The sequence below is a fragment of the Meles meles genome, chromosome 3, assembly GCF_922984935.1.
Source record: "Meles meles chromosome 3, mMelMel3.1 paternal haplotype, whole genome shotgun sequence".
Taxonomy (NCBI): domain Eukaryota; kingdom Metazoa; phylum Chordata; class Mammalia; order Carnivora; family Mustelidae; genus Meles; species Meles meles.
In genome coordinates, this window is record NC_060068.1 from 68789247 (window position 1) to 68806930 (window position 17684).

General features: G+C 37.2%; 1 protein-coding gene across 2 annotated transcripts in view; it reads right to left on the reverse strand.

Annotated features, from left to right (window-relative positions):
- Positions 1-17684, reverse strand: part of POLR3G (RNA polymerase III subunit G) — a 43613-nt gene that overhangs the window by 20088 nt on the left and 5841 nt on the right. For both annotated transcript variants that reach the window (XM_046000425.1, XM_046000424.1), the window contains exons 2-5: positions 14533-14682; positions 11929-12058; positions 6504-6560; positions 3115-3165 (exon numbers count right to left, since the gene is read on the reverse strand). In XM_046000425.1, coding sequence (XP_045856381.1) covers positions 3115-3165; positions 6504-6560; positions 11929-12058; positions 14533-14649 — 355 coding nt within the window. In that variant the 5' untranslated portion in view covers positions 14650-14682. The remainder of the gene's footprint in view (positions 1-3114; positions 3166-6503; positions 6561-11928; positions 12059-14532; positions 14683-17684) is intronic.

The window sequence follows — 17684 nt, forward strand, 5'->3', positions numbered from 1 at the left end:
TTTTTTTTTAATTTTTTTTTTTTAAAGACCACTTTTAACCTGAACTCATGACCTTCCCCTCACAAACCTGGTCTTTCTCCAATGTTCTTTCCCTGATCACATTAGTAATTTCTTATTCATCTTTCAATCTGAACTTCCAATTTCGTTTTCTCAAAGAAACTCCCCTGACTTCCCAATAGGACATTGTGTTTTTGTTTAATGTTTTTACTCCATTTGACTGTAAGCCCCATTAGGGCAAGGATTATTCCCACTTTGCTCATTGTTTTATTCCTTTTACACAGTGTCTGGCAATAGTAGATGCTCAATAACTTTTTAATCAGTGGAATTATGAAAGAACAACACATTAGAAACTTTCACTTTGGTATTTTATATATAATATAAAGTTCTAATCTAATAGTTCCCAAATTTTAGCAGTTTGAAATGTTTAAGTTAAAAACTTAAAATCTATGCATAGCAAAGGAAACAGTTGACAAAGCCAAAAGATAACCAACAGAATGGGAGAAGATACTTGCAAACTACATATCAGATAAAGGGCTGGTATCCAAAATCTATAAAGAAATTATCAAACTCAACACCCAAAGAACAAAGAATCCAATCAAGAAATGGCCAGACAAACCATAAGAGACTATGGACTCTGAAAAACAACCTGAGGGTTTTCAAGGGGCGGGGGTGGGAGGTTGGGGGAACCAGGTGGTGGGTAATAGGGAGGGCACGTATTGCATGGAGCACTGGGTGTGGTGCAAAAACAATGAATACTGTTACGCTGAAAAAAATAAATAAATAAATTAAAAAAAAAAAATGGCCAGAGGACATGGACAGACATTTCTGCAAGAAAACCTCCAGATGGGCAACAGACACATGAAAAAGTGCTCAAAATCACTTGGCAACAGGGAAATACAAATCAAAACCACAGTGAGATACCACGTCACACCAGTCAGAATTTAGTTTAGGAAAGTCAGGAAATGACGGGTATTGGCGAGGATGTGGACAAAGGGGATCCCTCCTGCTGTTGGTGGGAATGCAAGCTGGTGCAGCCACTCTGGAAAACAGCATGGAGGTTCCTCAAAAAGTTAAAAATAGAACTACCTTATAACCCAGCAATTGCACTATTGGGTATTTACCCCAAAGATACAAATGTAGCAATCCAAAGGTGTACTTGGACCTCAATAATTTATAGCAGCAATGTCCACAACAGCCAAACTATGGAAAAACCAGAGATGTCCATCGACAGTTGAATGGATAAAGATGATGTGGTATGTATGTATACACACACACACGCGCGCACACACACACACACACACACACAGGAATATTACTCAACCATTAAAAAAGGAAATCTTGCCATTTGTAATGATGTGGGCATTACACTAAGCAAAATAAGTCAATCAGAGAAAGACAATTATCATTTGATTTCACTCATATGTGGAATTTAAGAAACAAAACAAAGGATCATAGGGGAAGAGAGGAAAAAATAAAACAAGACAAAACCAGAGAGGGAGACAAACCGTAAGAGACTCTTAATCATAGGAAACAAACCAAGGTTTGCTGGATTTGGTGGGGGGATGGGGTAACTGGATGATGGACATTAAGAAGGGCACATGATGTAATGAGCACTGGACATTATGTAAGACTGGTGAATCATAGACGTACCTCGAAATGAATAATACATTATATGTTAGTTAATTGAAAAAAAACTTAAAATATAGGTTGTATAACCATTTAAAAAGTTTCAAATATGCTAAATTGCAATATATGTCTCCAAAGGCAAAGGAAACAAAAGCTAAAAGGAAAATATGGGACTTCATCAAGATCAAAAGCTTCTGCACAGCAAAGGAAACAGTTAACAAAATGAAGAGGCAACCCATGGAATGGGAGAAGATATTCGCAAATGACACTACAGATAAAGGGCTGATATCCAAGATGTATAAAGAACTCCTCAAACTCAACACACACAAAACAGATAATCACATCAAAAAACGGGCAGAAGACATGAACAGATACTTCTCTAAAGAAGACATACAAGTGGCTAACAGACACATGAAAAAATGATCATCATCATTAGCCATCAGGGAGATTCAAATCAATACCACATTGAGATACCACCTGACACCAGTTAGAATGGCCAAAATTAACAACACAGTAAACAATATGTGTTGGAGAGGATGTGGAGAAAGAAGAACCCTCTTACACTGTTGGTGGGAATGCAAGTTGGTGAAGCCACGTTGGAGAACAGTGTGGAGATTCCTCAAAAAATTAAAAATAGAGCTTCCCTATGACCCTGCAATTGCACTACCAGGTATTTAACCCAAAGATACTGATGTCGTGAAAAAGGGCCATCTGTACCCCAATGATCATAACAGCAATGGCCATAGTCGTGAAACAGTGGAAAGAATCAAGATGACCTTCAACGGACAAAGGATAAGGAAGATATGGTCCATATACACTATGCAGTATTATGCCTCCATCAGAAAGGATGAATACCCAACTTTTGTATCAACATGGATGGGATTGGAAGAGATTATGCGGAGTGAAATAAGTCAAGCAGAGAGAGTCAATTATCATATGGTTTCACTTACTTGTGGAGCATAAGGAATAACATGGAGGACACTGGGAGAAGGAGAGGAGAAGGTGAGTTGAGAGAAATCAGAGAGGGAGAAAAACCATGAGAGACTGTGGACTCTGAGAAACAAAATGAGGGTTTTGAAGGAGAGGGGGATGGAGGGTTGGGTGAGCCCGGTGGTGGGTATTATGAAGGGCACCTATTGCATGGAGAACTGAGTGTGGTACATAAACAACGAATTTTGGAACACTCAAAAAAATTTTAATTTAATTAAAAAATGGTTTATTAAAAAAATGGTTTATATACTTGAAAAGTCTTTCTTGATACATCAAAATTCCATAATTAAAGAAAGGAAAAACAACTAAACAAACAAAAATGAAATGAAAATCAACAACAAAATTAACAACAAAAACTTTTAACAAAATAACCAAATGCCAAATATATTTTAAGGAAAAGCATTCGGAACACTGAGTGTAACTTCAGATTGATAATTCAATAAATAGAATTTGAGCAATAACTTTTTTTAACCTGGATTATTACAGTAGTCAACGTACCTTTTTTGCACTTCTTCCTTGGCATCATTTCTCTGGGGAGTCTTCTCCAATCTGCATGTACAAGAGAAAAAAAAAATACAAAAACTGAAATTCCCCTTAGGGATTAGTGGCACTCACTCAACATGACTATTTTATTTTATTATTTTTTTTTAAGATTTTATTTATTTATTTGACAGAGAGAGATCACAAGTAGATAGAGAGGCAGGCAGAGAGAGAGAGAGGGAAGCAGGCTCCCTGCTGAGCAGAGAGCCCGACGCGGGACTCGATCCCAGGACCCTGAGATCATGACCTGAGCCGAAGGCAGCGGCTTAACCCACTGAGCCACCCAGGCGCCCAACATGACTATTTTAAAGGACATGACAGGAGCACCTGGGTGGCTCATTCAGTGAATCATCTGACTTCAGCTCAGGTTGTGATGTCAAGGTTCTGGAATTCAGACCTGAGCTGGGCTCCCTGCTCAGCGGGGAGTCTGCTTGTCCCTCTCTCTCTGCTCCTCCCCTTGCTCATGTTCTCTCTCTCTCTTTCTCTCTCAAATAAATAAATGAAATATTTTTTTAAAAACCACAACAAAAAAAACAAAGGATATGACAGGGGCATCTGGGTGGCTCAGTAGGTTAAGTATCTAACTCTTGGTTTCAGCTCAAGTCATGATCTGAGGGTTGTGAGATTGAATTCCGGATCAGGGCTTAAGATTCTCTCTCCCTCTCTCTCTATCCAGCCCCCTCTCAAATAAAAAAATAAATGATATCACTGTTGCTTCTGCAATGAAAATAAAATTTCTTAATATCTGACTATACAGATTTAGCTTGGGAATCAAAATATAATAGTAACATATTTTCTCCTATGAAGAAGAAAATTTCATAAAAAAAAAAATTGGGGGGTGGGGCGCCTGGGTGGCTTAGTCTGTTAAGTATCTGCCTTCCTCTTGGGTCATGATCTCTGTCAGGGTCCTGGATCAAGTCCTGCATCGGGCTCCTAGCTCAGTACGGTTTCTGGTTCTCCCTCTCCCTTGGTCTGCAGTTCCCCTGTTTGTGCTCTCTCTCTCGCTCTCAAACTGTATCAAATAAATAAATAAAATCTTAAAAAACAAAACAAAACAAAACAACTTTGGGGCACCTGGCTGACTCAGTCAGTACAGCATGTGACTCTGATCTTAGGGTCGTGAGTTCAGCCCCACATGGAATGCAGATCATTAAAAAAATAAACAAACTTAAAAAAAACCCCAACTTTGTAATAGTGCTATAAAATTTCTACAACTTTCCTTCAATAGCTACATAGTATTTATCCAACCAATTTTAAATACAGATATTTTCATAACAAGAAAAATAATGTAAGAAAATTTTTATGAAGAGTTACTCATAATATACTGTTTGATAAAAAGTTTCTAAAATAGTACGTATAGAATCCCATTAAAAAATAAACCTAACATATTTTTATATATTTCATATTTGTGCAGGGAAACCTCTAGGTGGTGAGCAAAATATGACAATAATTCTTTGTGGATGTTAAGATTACAGCTGCTTTTCTTACATATTATTTATTATTTGACTCTGCTGTATTTTGTAAGTTTTCTATAGTGACATCTATATCTTACAAAATAAGGAATTGTTTTTTAAAAGTTAAAATATGTGACCACAATCTCAACGTGTACAAAATTAAATAAACAATTCTAATAACTATCCAAAAACTTTATAATTAAAAATATAAATAGCTAAGGAAAAGTAAATTCTCTTTAAGAGATAATTTTGCCTGGGAGCACCTGGGTGGCTCAGTCACTTGAGCCTCAGACTCTTGATTTCAGCTCAGGTCATGATCTCAGGGTTGTGGGTGAGATTGAGCCCTGTGGGGAGTCTGCTTGAGATTCTCTCTCTCTCTCTCTCTCTCCCTCTGCCTCACCCCCTACACTCTTTCTCTCAAATAAACAAGTAAATCTTTAACAAAATTTTTTTGCCTTGAATTAGCTACACAATTACTCTAATTAGTCACTTTATTCCAATTTTTTAAAAAGAATTATATATTCATTTTAGAGAAAAAGAGGACACATGAGCAAGAGGGACTCCTCACTGAGTATGGAGCCCTATGTGGGGCAATATCCCAAAACCAAGATTCCGATGCTCAACTGACTGGGCCACCCAGGTATCCCAGTTTCTTTACATTTTGAAGCATAGAACTAATTAGAAAAATGAAACAACATGAAAATAGATTAAAAAATACTGCTTGTCAAGAAAAACTCAGTGTAGTTTGCAGAAAGCATTTGTATCTCAAGCTATTTTACCTGAACTACTAAATTTGGCTTTGAATCTATTTCTGCTTTTATAAGTGAGTCATAGATGATCATGAAAAGGTATGTAAAGAGAATCATTCAGGAAATGAATATTTATGATGTGGCAGATGTGAAAGATCTGAGACAGGAGATAGGAGAGTGTTCAAGGGGAATCCAACCTTATCAATGATCTACCCTGGAAAGATCACTATAACCCATGCAAGCAATAATGCTGATAAATGCCATTTATGCTCTTACACAAAGGCAGTTTCCACAAAACATCAAGAACAGAAGTCAAAGGGAAGTAAGTTAAAAATGAGAAGACCTGGGTTCTAGTCACCTGATGAATCACTCCATTTCTATGGCAACGTTTCTTTATCTGCAAAATGAATGAGCTGGATGAAATCTCTCTAGCTTATTCCATCTTGCCTGTGCTTAAGGAAAATTTGTGAACATTGAAAAACACTCTCTTAGCTATGGTTCTATTGAAAAGGTATCTTAACAAATAAAAATAGTCTCTGTGTGCTTGAAAGAAAGGAAGATCCACGAGCGTGGCTTAAAAATGTCCTTTAACTAGTCTTGTTTTCTCCTCAAAAGCTGTATAATCACTCAAAACACGGTAAGTATTACTGGTACTGTAGATTAAAACTGTAATTGTAGCAAATGGAAACAGAAAGCCCAAATGGGTTTGGCAAGTCCTATTTTATAAAAAAGTATCTTAAGAACTTTAAAATCGGGCGCCTGGGTGGCTCAGTGGGTTAAGCCTCTGCCTTCGGCTCAGGCATGATCTCAGGGTCCTGAGATTGAGGCCCACATCGGGATCTCTGCTCAGCGGGGAGCCTGCTTCCCTTCTCTCTGCCTGCCTCTCTGCCTACTTGTGATCTCTTGTGATCTAAATAAAAAAGAACTTCCAAATCACTTCAACTCTTCCTTGTTATAATACAAGGAAGTATCCTAGTTTTCAAAGGATATACATTACTAATTAATTACAGGAAAGGAGCCAGACTATTTTCCTATAGTGTAAATTCCTATCTTATAGCGTGAAAATAGAAAAATTTCCCTAAAAAAAATGGGGTAGGGAGATAAACTTTAAACATTATTTTAATACTCTCACTTTTATAATTACCTGGTATCCATTCCTCTTTGTATACCTTCATGTATCTTTTACTATATCTTTCAATATCTAGAAAAAAGAGAAGAAAGTGTTCATTAGAGAAGTCAAGAATAAGCCTGAACTTCAGCCACTCCTAAGCCATAACTAAAAACAGCAGATCCATTTTTATTTCAGGGTCCCTGGGTGGCTCAGTTGGTTAAGTGTCTGCCTTTGGCTCAGGTCATGATTCCCAGTGTCCTGAGATCTGGGATGGAGCCCTGCCCATCTGGCTTCAGCCTCGGTGGGGAGCCTGCTTCTCCCTCTCCCTCTGCTGTTCCCCCAGCTTGTGCTCTCTCTCTCTCTCAATGTTAAATAAATAAATAATTTAAAAACAAAACAAAACAAACCCCCAAAAACATCTTTTATTTCACACATAGGGAATTTCCTATATTTGTACATAATGTGTTTCTGAACACCTATTGAAAAGTTCAATAAATATTACAAGTTTGAGGGAGTGGCAAGAAGCAAATGGGTACGAATGGCTAGGGGTGAGCAGAGACCTAAACCCTAACATAGTGTTCAGAATCAGACAACCTGACTCATCTCTGAGAATATTCACAAAAGCCCAAAGCCAGGTCAGGAAGCTACTTACTTATACAGGCAAGAAAGTCTTCTTGTGACATCAGCCTCCAGCTCCCACTCTTTAAATCTTGTTTAACTGGAATGTATTAACTACCTATGTGGAGAGGGAGAGCTGTATGCTCACCTCCAGGGCTTGATATACACATTAAAACACAGTTAGGCTTCTCAATGAGCTACCCTTCACAATCCAGTGAGGAGGAGAATGGGGAAAAGTGTAGGAGTAGCTAAGTTTGGACATGAGGGGGTATGAATGAGAAAGCTTCAAGTCTTCCACGCCAACTACTGACAATTCTGCAGGGACCTTCTGCACTTGCCCCAAATGGGACAGGCTCTTACTTCTGCTTTTTCACTTTGTCACAAGAAACTCCCTCAATGAGGGCCCAAACTCTTTCCTAGCAACTTAAGTCAGCAAGCAACACCATCAAGTCATAGCCTGAAACCATGGTTCATTACAGAAAGTGGGTTAGGAGTATAGCCATGAAATAGGGAAGTTAACACAAAAGATGCAAATGTAAAAAGCAAGGCCCAAATCTGTACTGATTTCTCTTCCATGTTAAGAACATGATTCCACATAATACTAACAGTACAGTGTTAAACAAAAATAAATAAAGTTTTTAGGTCAGGGAGACCAAGAAACCAAGCTCTTCTAGGCTTTAGTTGTTTTGACTTCAATTTTTTTTTTTAAGATTTTATTTATTTATCTGACAGAGAGAGAGAGATCACAAGTGGGGGGAGGGGGAAGCAGGCGCCTTGCTGCGCAGAGAGCCTGATGATGGGCTCAATCCCAGGACCCTGGGAACATGACCTGAGCTGAAGGCAGAAGCTTTAACCCACTGAGCCACCCAGGTGCCCCTTGATTTCAATCTTGCTCACAAGCTTTTTATTTGTAAAGAGAAGTCAGCACAGATGACAGATTTGCATTTTAAAATTTTCTCCACAACAGATTGCATATTTTGGAAAAATTTAACCTTCAGTAGTGAACTGTAGAAGAATAAGCAATATTGAAAACCAACTACTGAGATCCAGTTAAAAAGAAGTAAAGGATTTGAACAGACATTTCTCCTAAGAAGATATGCACGGAAAAAAGCACATAAGATGTTCAACGTCATAGTTATTTTGGAAACTCAAATCAAAACCACAATGAGACACCACTTTATACCCAGTAGAATGCCTATAACCAAAAGGCAAGGGTATGGAAAAACTAGAACCCTCATATATTGTTGTTAATAAAAATGGTGCAAGCACTTTGGAAAACAGTTTGGCAGGTCCTCAAAATGTTAAATATAGTTACCATATGATCCTAGATAAATACCCAACAGAAATACCTCATGTCCACTCAAAAACATATACATAAATGTTCAAAGCAGCAATAATCATTATAGCTCCAAAGTGGAACTGACCCAAATGTCCACCAACTGGCAAATGGATAAACAAAATGTGGCACATAAAATGATGGAATATTATTTAGCCATAAAAAGGAATGAAGCATGTTGTACCATCAGTGAATCCAGAAAACATTACGCTAAGTTAAAGAAGCCAGGCACAAAAGGACACATTTTATGATTCCCTTTTTGTAAAGATTTTATTTTTAAGTAATCACTACACCCAATATTGGGCTTGAACTTACAATGCCAAGATCAATAGTTGTATGCTTCACTGAGTGAGTCATTTGTATGAAATGTCCAGAACAGACAAATCACTACAGACAAAACAGATTCGTGGTTGCAAGAGAATGAGGGGTGATTCTAACAGGGATAGGGTTTCTTTCAGGATGATGAAAAAGTTCCAAAAATCAGAGAGTAGTGTTGGTTGCACAATTCTGTAACTACACTAAGAGCCACTGAATTATATATTTTATTTTATTGATTTTTAAAAGAGTTTACTTATTTGACAGAGACAGTGAGAGAGGGAATGCAAGTCAGGGGAGCAGGAGAGGGTTAGCCTGCTGTGGGGCTCAATCCCAGGACCCTGGGATTATCACCTGAGCCGAAGGCAATGCTTAATGACTGAGCCACCCAGGTGCCCCAGGTAAAATGTATAATTTCTATTAAGCTTTTGAAATTCTTAAAGTGGCTTACAGAACCATCACAATGATCACTCCTGTTTCTACCTCATTGGCCTTGAGTGGTTCAGGAGATTTATCTGGGAACCATCGGATCAGACACTCTCCATATACCCTTGCAGCTGTAATCTATTGAAGTAATAATATTCATCAGTGTTTTTCTTTTATTACAAAGATAATATATTTCATAATACCAATCATTTCTCTAATTCTACCCAAGAACATTATAAACAAATTATGAAGATATCACAACAAGAAACATTTTTATTCTATGCCCTTGGTTCTTTGTAATCTCAAACCCTGAGCCACTAGCCACTTAATGACCAGGAAGCCTTGAAACCTCTTACCCTTATTTATTTACATGAGTCCCTAAGTCTCTCTTTCGTAAAGCATGTAGGTGGTAAGTGATAGGATAAGGCTGGTAAAGGTACAGTGGTACAACACTACCCAGAATACAGCTCCCTCTGATAGTTGCAAACTTCTCTGTTCAGTCTGGCCAATTCTTTCTCATTTGTGGTGTGTACGGTATATAAACATTGTATATATGTATACGCACACACATACATAAGCATGTATATACAATATGTATTATACTAACCTATATACATGCATAGGTATGTGTATTTTTTTTCTTAAAAACTTCATTTTCGACCATAGTTTTCTAAAAGCACATTACAACAGAAAAGAAAAATAAACATGATTTTGAAGGAGAATGTACTTGTATCAATTCGAAGAATTCTATGCAAGCATTTTCTCCAGAAAGAAAGAGAAACAAAGATTCCTTGTATTTTTAAATACTTTGTGCAATTTTCAAAGATAAAGAGCCTCTTAATCCAGGTACAAGCTAACCACTCCCAGAAACCAGCAACAAAATAATGTTCCTAATGTCCCTGTTTAAAAGACTCACAGGTAGGCTTTAATAAAATGGCATACTTGTAAGTTAGACTTGTGCTTTAATAATGATCATATTGGGGCGCGTGGGTGGCTCAGTAGGTTAAAGCCTCTGCCTTTGGCTCAGGTCATGATCTCAGGGTCCTGGGATCAAGCCCCACATCGGGCTCTCTGCTCCTCGGGGAGCCTGCTTCCTCCTCTCTCTCTGCCTTCTCTCTGCCTACTTGTGATCTGTCTGTCAAATAAATGAATAAAATCTAAAAAAAAAAAGACTCTCTCTCTCTAAAAAAAAAAAAATCATATTTAGTTAAGTAAATCTGTTCCATGGTCTAGAGAAAACACTAATTTTAAAAAGATTAAAGTATACTCTACACTATTATTTTTTCTAAGAATAAATGTTTATTAGTTCATTTAATCTTACTTTTTAAAATCTTTAAAATGAGAGCTTTCATTTCATTTTTTAATCAAATAGATAAAAGTATGCAACATAATCATGAAAGCAAAAAAAATTCAGTATTTTTGAGATAAAAATGTCTTATGAAACCATTATATCAACTTTAGGCCATTATGTTTGAAAAATTAAATGAACTTATCTAAAATGGTTCTTATAAGCACATACAATATTACTATATAAGACTTTCTTTTTGACTCTTAGTTCTAAGTCTTTTACGGAGAGTTAAAATGGAATGCATTTTTAATACTAATGGAATGAGATGATACTGTATGAATTTCTCATTCTTTAATGATGTTGTTTTGAGAATTCAAGGATGATATTGATCTCTCTAATTTCATCATTCAAGGGCAGAAAATGAAAATCAATACAGATCTACTGTGCTAAATGACTACTCAGGAATGGGTTCTCTTCCTCTAAAACCACTTCCCACTTCCCGTCGGAGGACTGTCAAGCCTTCTCCAGCTATAATTTCTCCTCTCTGTCCTTGGTATAACCAATGAGTACATGCTTGATGCTTCCTATTATGTTTGGTACAGAAATAATAAGCCAAAATATAGTCAAGGCTTTTAAAAGTTTTAACCAAAATATTTAATAATCAGAAACTGATATAAAGGATAATAATTATTGCATTATATACATATATGAGCAAAAAAACCCCACTTTAAATCTAATAGCAGGCAACTACTCACAATAAATAATGTTATATACACACAATGAAATACCACATAATCATCAAAATTTCCAAGAATACTAAGGATAGGGGCGCCTGGGTGGCTCAGTGGGTTAAAGCCTCTGCCTTTGGCTCAGGTCATGATCTCAGGGTCCTAGGATCGAGCCCCGCATCGGGCTCTCTGCTCAGCAGGGAGCCTGTTTCCTCCTCTCTCTCTCTGCCTGCCTCTCTGCCTACTTATGATCTCTGTCTGTCAAATAAATAAAAAAAATCTTTAAAAAAGAAAAAAGAATATTAAGGATATGTGAAAAGGCTAATAACTTGCTATTGGGTAGAAAAGGAAGATACAAAGACTATGAATTGAATTTTATAAAAACTAGAATACAAAAAGAAAAATCTAGAAATAGAAAAAATCTAGAATATACAATAAAATATTAATAGATCCCTAGACATACGCATTATAGGTAACTTTTATTTCTTAATATTTTTGTTTCTCAAAATTTTCACCAAATGCATAAAATTTCTCTTGAAAGGTAATTTTAAAAATAAAATATCAAAAACTTTAAAATACATTTTTTGTTAAATCAACATTAAGTATGTTTTTCCAAGGTAGTGGTTAATTTCTGATTGAACTAAATCCATCAACTATTAAATGCATTAATTGACCTTTGTATCTTATATAGAAACATTATTTCATCTCTATACATTCAGCCACATAATCAAAGATTCTACTACCCACCTTGTTTTTCTTCAGGTGTTTCTATGTAATAAGGCATTCTTTTCATAGTTTCTCTCAACTCCTGTTTCAAGGCCAGCATATAATCTTCACCCTCTCCTGCTTTCAGTGGCACTGGTTTATAATCTGTATCCTTTTTAAAAGACAATTTTTTTAATAAATTAAGTTTTTAAATATCCCTTTTGTCTATAATCTGGAAAATGTCAGTTTTATGGAAAAACTACATTTTATAGATATTAAGTTTTATAATCAGCTCAAAAGATGTTGAACTTTTGTCATCTTTTTAACCTTTTAGCCCATTTCCTACTTTGCTCTTATTTTAGAGGTAGGAAAGAAAGATGCTTAATTTTCCTTCTGACTACACCAACAGTTATTTTGTTACATAGGCTGTTGACCATGATTACATAGTTTAGAAGTCAAGGCACCCAAATGAGAGCAACTGCCTTAGTTTCCTATTAACCTCAATTAGTAGTGGTGGTATTAATGGGAGCAGCAGCTTAAAAAAAAAAAAAAAAAAAGAATAAAAGTTGCAGCTCTTATTTAGCAAGTGGTTACTCTGACCAGGATGTCCTCAATATAAAACATCCATGATCCCATTTAAGTATCATCAATATTTTCCCTTTGACAGTAAATAAATTGAGAAGTGAACAATCTCTAAGCTCACATGACATGTAAATGACAAAGCAGGAATTTGAATTTACATTTTCAATTTTTTTTTTTTAAGACAAAGAGAGAACACACACATGTGGATATGTGGGGGTGGGGAGATACAGAGGGAGGAGAGAGAATCCCAAGCAGGCTCCATATTCAGAGCAGAGCCTGACCTAGCACTTGATCCCAAGACCCTGAGATCATAACCTGAGCTGAAATCAAGAGTCAGATGCCCAAATGACTGAGCCACCCAGGCGCCTCTCTATGCCTTCAATTTTAAAGAATTATGCACATATATGAATATATGTATGTATATTCATAAAATACATATGTTTATTAAATTTTGGGGCCTCAGGGTATATAATAGTAAAGACATTTCTAAAAAAAAAGACATTATCAGAGCTAAGTATAGGATACATTTTCAAAATTTTACTCTGAATTTATTCACTCATTCTACAACTATTTATTGAGTGTTTACTATAAGCCAGACATAGACAACAAGAGATACCATGATGAACTAATCAAACTTCCTGCCCTTATGGATCTTATATTCTAGGGGAGAAAAACACAAAATGTAAGTAAACAATGAGGAAATACACAATTTCAGATAGGGATAAGTGGCATGAAAACAAGGAAGCTGGGTAGAGGAAAGAGTGATGGACAGAGACATGCAGGCTGGAGGTAGTTGGTCTAGAAACGGTAAGCACACATGACCTCTTAGGAAGTCACATTTGGGCAGAGCTCTGGAAAAAATTAGAAAGCCATCATGGAAAGACTTGAGAACAACAGACGGCTCCAGTCAGGGAAACCAGCACAGGAAAATGTCTGAGAGAACAAGGAGGCCATGATGGCTAGGGAGAGAGAAGGTCGGTGATGAGAAAAGTTAGAGAGACACCAGCAAGGCCATATCAAACAGAGCCAGTTTGCCAGCAGTAAGGAATTTTAATTTTATTCCAAGTATAAAATAACATGTCCCCCTTCCCAGTGTTTAGAAGTATCCTCACACATGCAGAAGAGCTTGTTTTAAAAGAAATCAATGTATAAAGTGACATTATGCCTCTGCATGGGATGTTTATTGTTGTTCCAGACTATTTACTAAATATCAACAAGGGAAAACACCAAGAGCAAAAAGTAGAGACTCCCTGTGTAAGACATCTAAATCCCTAGATACATTTGTTCAGGGTCCGCTACTTACATATAAGTCTTTTGACAAGTTACTTTTCCCTTTTGAGATAGAGGAAAGATTTCTGGATTGAGGGGTGTATGATTATTTATGATTTTTCATTTTTTTAATACTGTAACACATACATACCTAGAAATGTAAGCTCAGGTTTTAAACTAAATGCAAAGTGAAAGCATTAAATATTATGCCAATTAAGTTTATAGCATACTCATTAAATTTAAAAGCAACACTAAATGTAGTAGGAACAGTTAGATGTTGAGAAACAGCAACAAAATTCAAATTGACTTTCAAAAAAAAATAAGCAAGAAAAAAAAAGTGGAGTAGGGAATAGAAGACTGAATGGTATTCTAGGGAGCAAAATCAAATTCTATAGATATAAGATGAGAAGAAAATCATTAAGTGAAAGTCTGGTAGAGTGAGGACCATTGGGGACCATTGCAAAATCTAACCTGACTTTGAAAAATATTATTTTGATGTTGGAGTACATCAAAAACAGCAATAGAAGACGCAGGAATTGAAAAAAATTCTTTCTTCATTCACACAGGACTGAGTATATTTAAGGAAAGGTGAGTACAGTTCTTTCTGTGTTTTAAGAAGGCTGTGTTAAAAATAAGAAAGAGGTTCAGGGAAGAACAGCAGCAGCAAAGCACACTCTTTTTGGCTTTCCTACATTTAAGATTTTATAATGGTATCCTCTATTCAGTCCTATATAGAATTTTAATTTTCTTTAAAACATGAAAGAACCACGAGAAATCCGCTTTTAACGTACTTACGGGAAACAGAGGAGGTGGTTTCAATACTACATCAGGTAACTTTTCACCTCTGCTAAACCCAACAGCCTCAATATTAAAGGTATAAGCTGCACGTCCGCGTCCTTTATTCCCAGCCATCAGAATTCGTTATACCAGAAAAGTGGGTAAATTCTGAAAGACATCATTTTAAAGTAAAATATAAAACTCTGCCCATTAAGTAGCATGGCCAATTTAAAATACTTCTGGAAAGTAAAAATTATAAAGAAAGAAACATACGATAGACTAATTTCTGGACCCCTCACACTTAGTCATGCCTGGCAGGTGATATGAGGACGGCCTCAACTACCTCACCTCGGCCCCAGGTGAAGAGCTGACTCTGGGCTCCTTTGAGACATTGTCTGGACCACTGTACAACTAGCTGACACAGTTCTCTCCACCCCTCTGTGATTTGGCATCAACATCTCAGACCTTTGTGAAAAGTGTGGACAAGAAAAGTCTGGCTGATGAAGACAGACTGACTTGCTTTTACATTCAACGTGAAGACTATCCTTAGTCACATACACTATCACATTAGTCACATACATTGAGATTTTTAAATGATTTATTTATCCTAGAATTTGAGTGTTGGAAAGAATCCTTGAGATCTAATCCAAGGTCCTTTTAGAAATGGGAACAGGCTCATTAAGATTCTGAAGTGTGGGGGCGCCTGGGTGGCTCAGTGGGTTAAAGCCTCTGCCTTCGGCTCAGGTCATGATCTCAGGGTCCTGGGATCGAGTCCCGCATCGGGCTCTCTGCTCAGCGGGGAGCCTGCTTCCTCCTCTCTCTTTGCCTGCCTCTCTGCCTACTTGTGATCTTTCTCTGTCAAATAAAAAAAAAAAAAAAAAAGACTCTGAAGTGTGTCCAAGCAAAAAAAAAAAAAATTAAAGGTATGATAAACCTGTACTCTTTTCAACTTTGGGGATGGCAGAGATGTCACATACTCAAGTTTTGCATTGAATTTCTGAATTGTCTGAAACATGATTATACTACAGAGCGAGAAGTGAGCTGGCAGCATATGAACAGGGATCCCTAAATCAAGGCTCTTTCATTACAAGCCTGCATTCAACTGTAGTGATGATTATAACAACACATCCTCTAAATCTCTTTTCCCACTGATATATCATTCAATCCTGAAAGCCCAACAAAGCAGTAATATATCCATACCACTCAACAGTTCCCCTCTCTTTCTCCCTTGCCATTATTTGTTGAAAACAAGAGGTCATTTCCTGGACAATGCTTCTCCAGATTTAAGGCACAAGAATTACCTAGGATCTTGTTAAAATGCGGAGTCCTTCATTTGGCCGAGAACCTGCATTTCTAACAAGCTCTCTGGGGATACCAGGGCCGCTAGAATGCAGTCCACAGTTTGAAAGTAGCAAGGCTATACATTCTTCCATTTCTGAATGTGAGGAACTGAATCCATGAGATGTGGCTTAATACATTCCTCTAGCCCCTGTATTTTCTAAATAGGTGGGCTAGACATTTACTCAAATTTAAGTTAAATTTTTTGCAAGAAGACTTAAAAGAGATGCTCTGTTCTTCCTACTGCATCACATCAGGATGCACGTGAATCTCTCTCTCTCGGTGATGTTCTCTGGTGAGTGCGTTCAGGTACTATCAGTCTGTTTCATCTAGTATAAACTTCCCCATCAGTTTCTACCTAATGATTTCAGCAGCCATTGATGATTATAGTCTAAATTCATCATTCCATTATGGACTGTAATTCTATTCTTTCCATATCCACTAATTGGAATCTATTCAGAATCAATTTCCCTCATTCACTATTTAGTTACAATGAAGCACAAGTTATATAGGAAAGGGGCTTATTTTAATAATCAAGCTCATTCCATCTGTTCAAAGAGAGGGAGAATATCCAAATGGCTGTGTTTCATTTGCTGAGTCACCCAAGCATACGCTGGGCCCACAGAAAGCAGGTTTCCCAAGTATGAAAACTGCTGCGCTGAAAGACACACCTTTACTCTAAGAAATGAAGTGTGGGAGCCCAGGAGGCATGGTTGAGACCATGGGCTTAATTCTAATCTGGAATTTGCTACGAAATAAAGATTAAGAAGAATTCCAGGTAACATTTCCCCAAACATCTGATCATAAGAATTATCTGGGGAACTTGTTAAATATACAGAATCTCAAGTAATCCTCAAGTATTCAACCTTATACCAGAATCTTTGGAGGTGGGCTCTAAGAATCAGTTGGGAAAATTCACCCTAAAAAAAGAGTTATCAGCTACCACTGCTTGATGAAATACCCCTTGAGAAATATCAAACCCTGCTGCCTCTACACTTCCATATTTATTAAACACCTTTGGGTATATAAACTGATATCATTAGTGAATACACTACCCTTGGCAGAAAAATCAGTCCTAGCTTTTGAGCCACCCTTAATGATTACATGGTATTCTGGCCTAGAGATTCATCTCTTTTTAGTTTGGCTATTAGAAGTCTTTCGTCCCATACCTAAAGAAACTGACACATTCATTTTCTTCTCTTGCAGAGCTGAGACGTATTTCTTGGACTCCAGTAACTATCTCATAGGAAAAATGGCTCACAAATGAGGCCTAAGCTTCAATCTTTGGAATCCTTTGAGTCGACCACTACCTTGTCCTTTTTTCACCCTCCCAAACTTCTTGACTAAAGGGCTTTTTTTTTTTTTTAACCAACTTTCCCCATTTCCTCATTATCCAAATCTTCCTCTATGTCCTATAGACCAATTTCACTGAGTCATTCATTCAACCAACATTGAGCATTCCAGGCACTGTGGCAGGACCCAGAAAGCTTTGAATAAAACTGTGTCCCTGTCCTAAGAGCTTGTATTTCAGCAGCTGAAAGAACACAAACACGTAAACAAGTAAGTGTGTAACATAATGTATGTATTTTTGTCGTGGGCTGAATTGTGTCCCTCCCTCCCCCAAAATATGCTGGAACTCCTAACCCCCAGTACCTGTGAATGTGACCTTCCTTATATGGAAGTAAAGTCTTTGCAGATGTAATCACATTAAGATGAGGTCACAGCGAATCAGGGTGAGCCCTCTTCCAATGACGGGTGTCCTTCTAAGAGGGAAATCTGGGCAGAGACATGCACAGCGGGAAAACACCATATGAAGATGAAGGCAGTGAGTG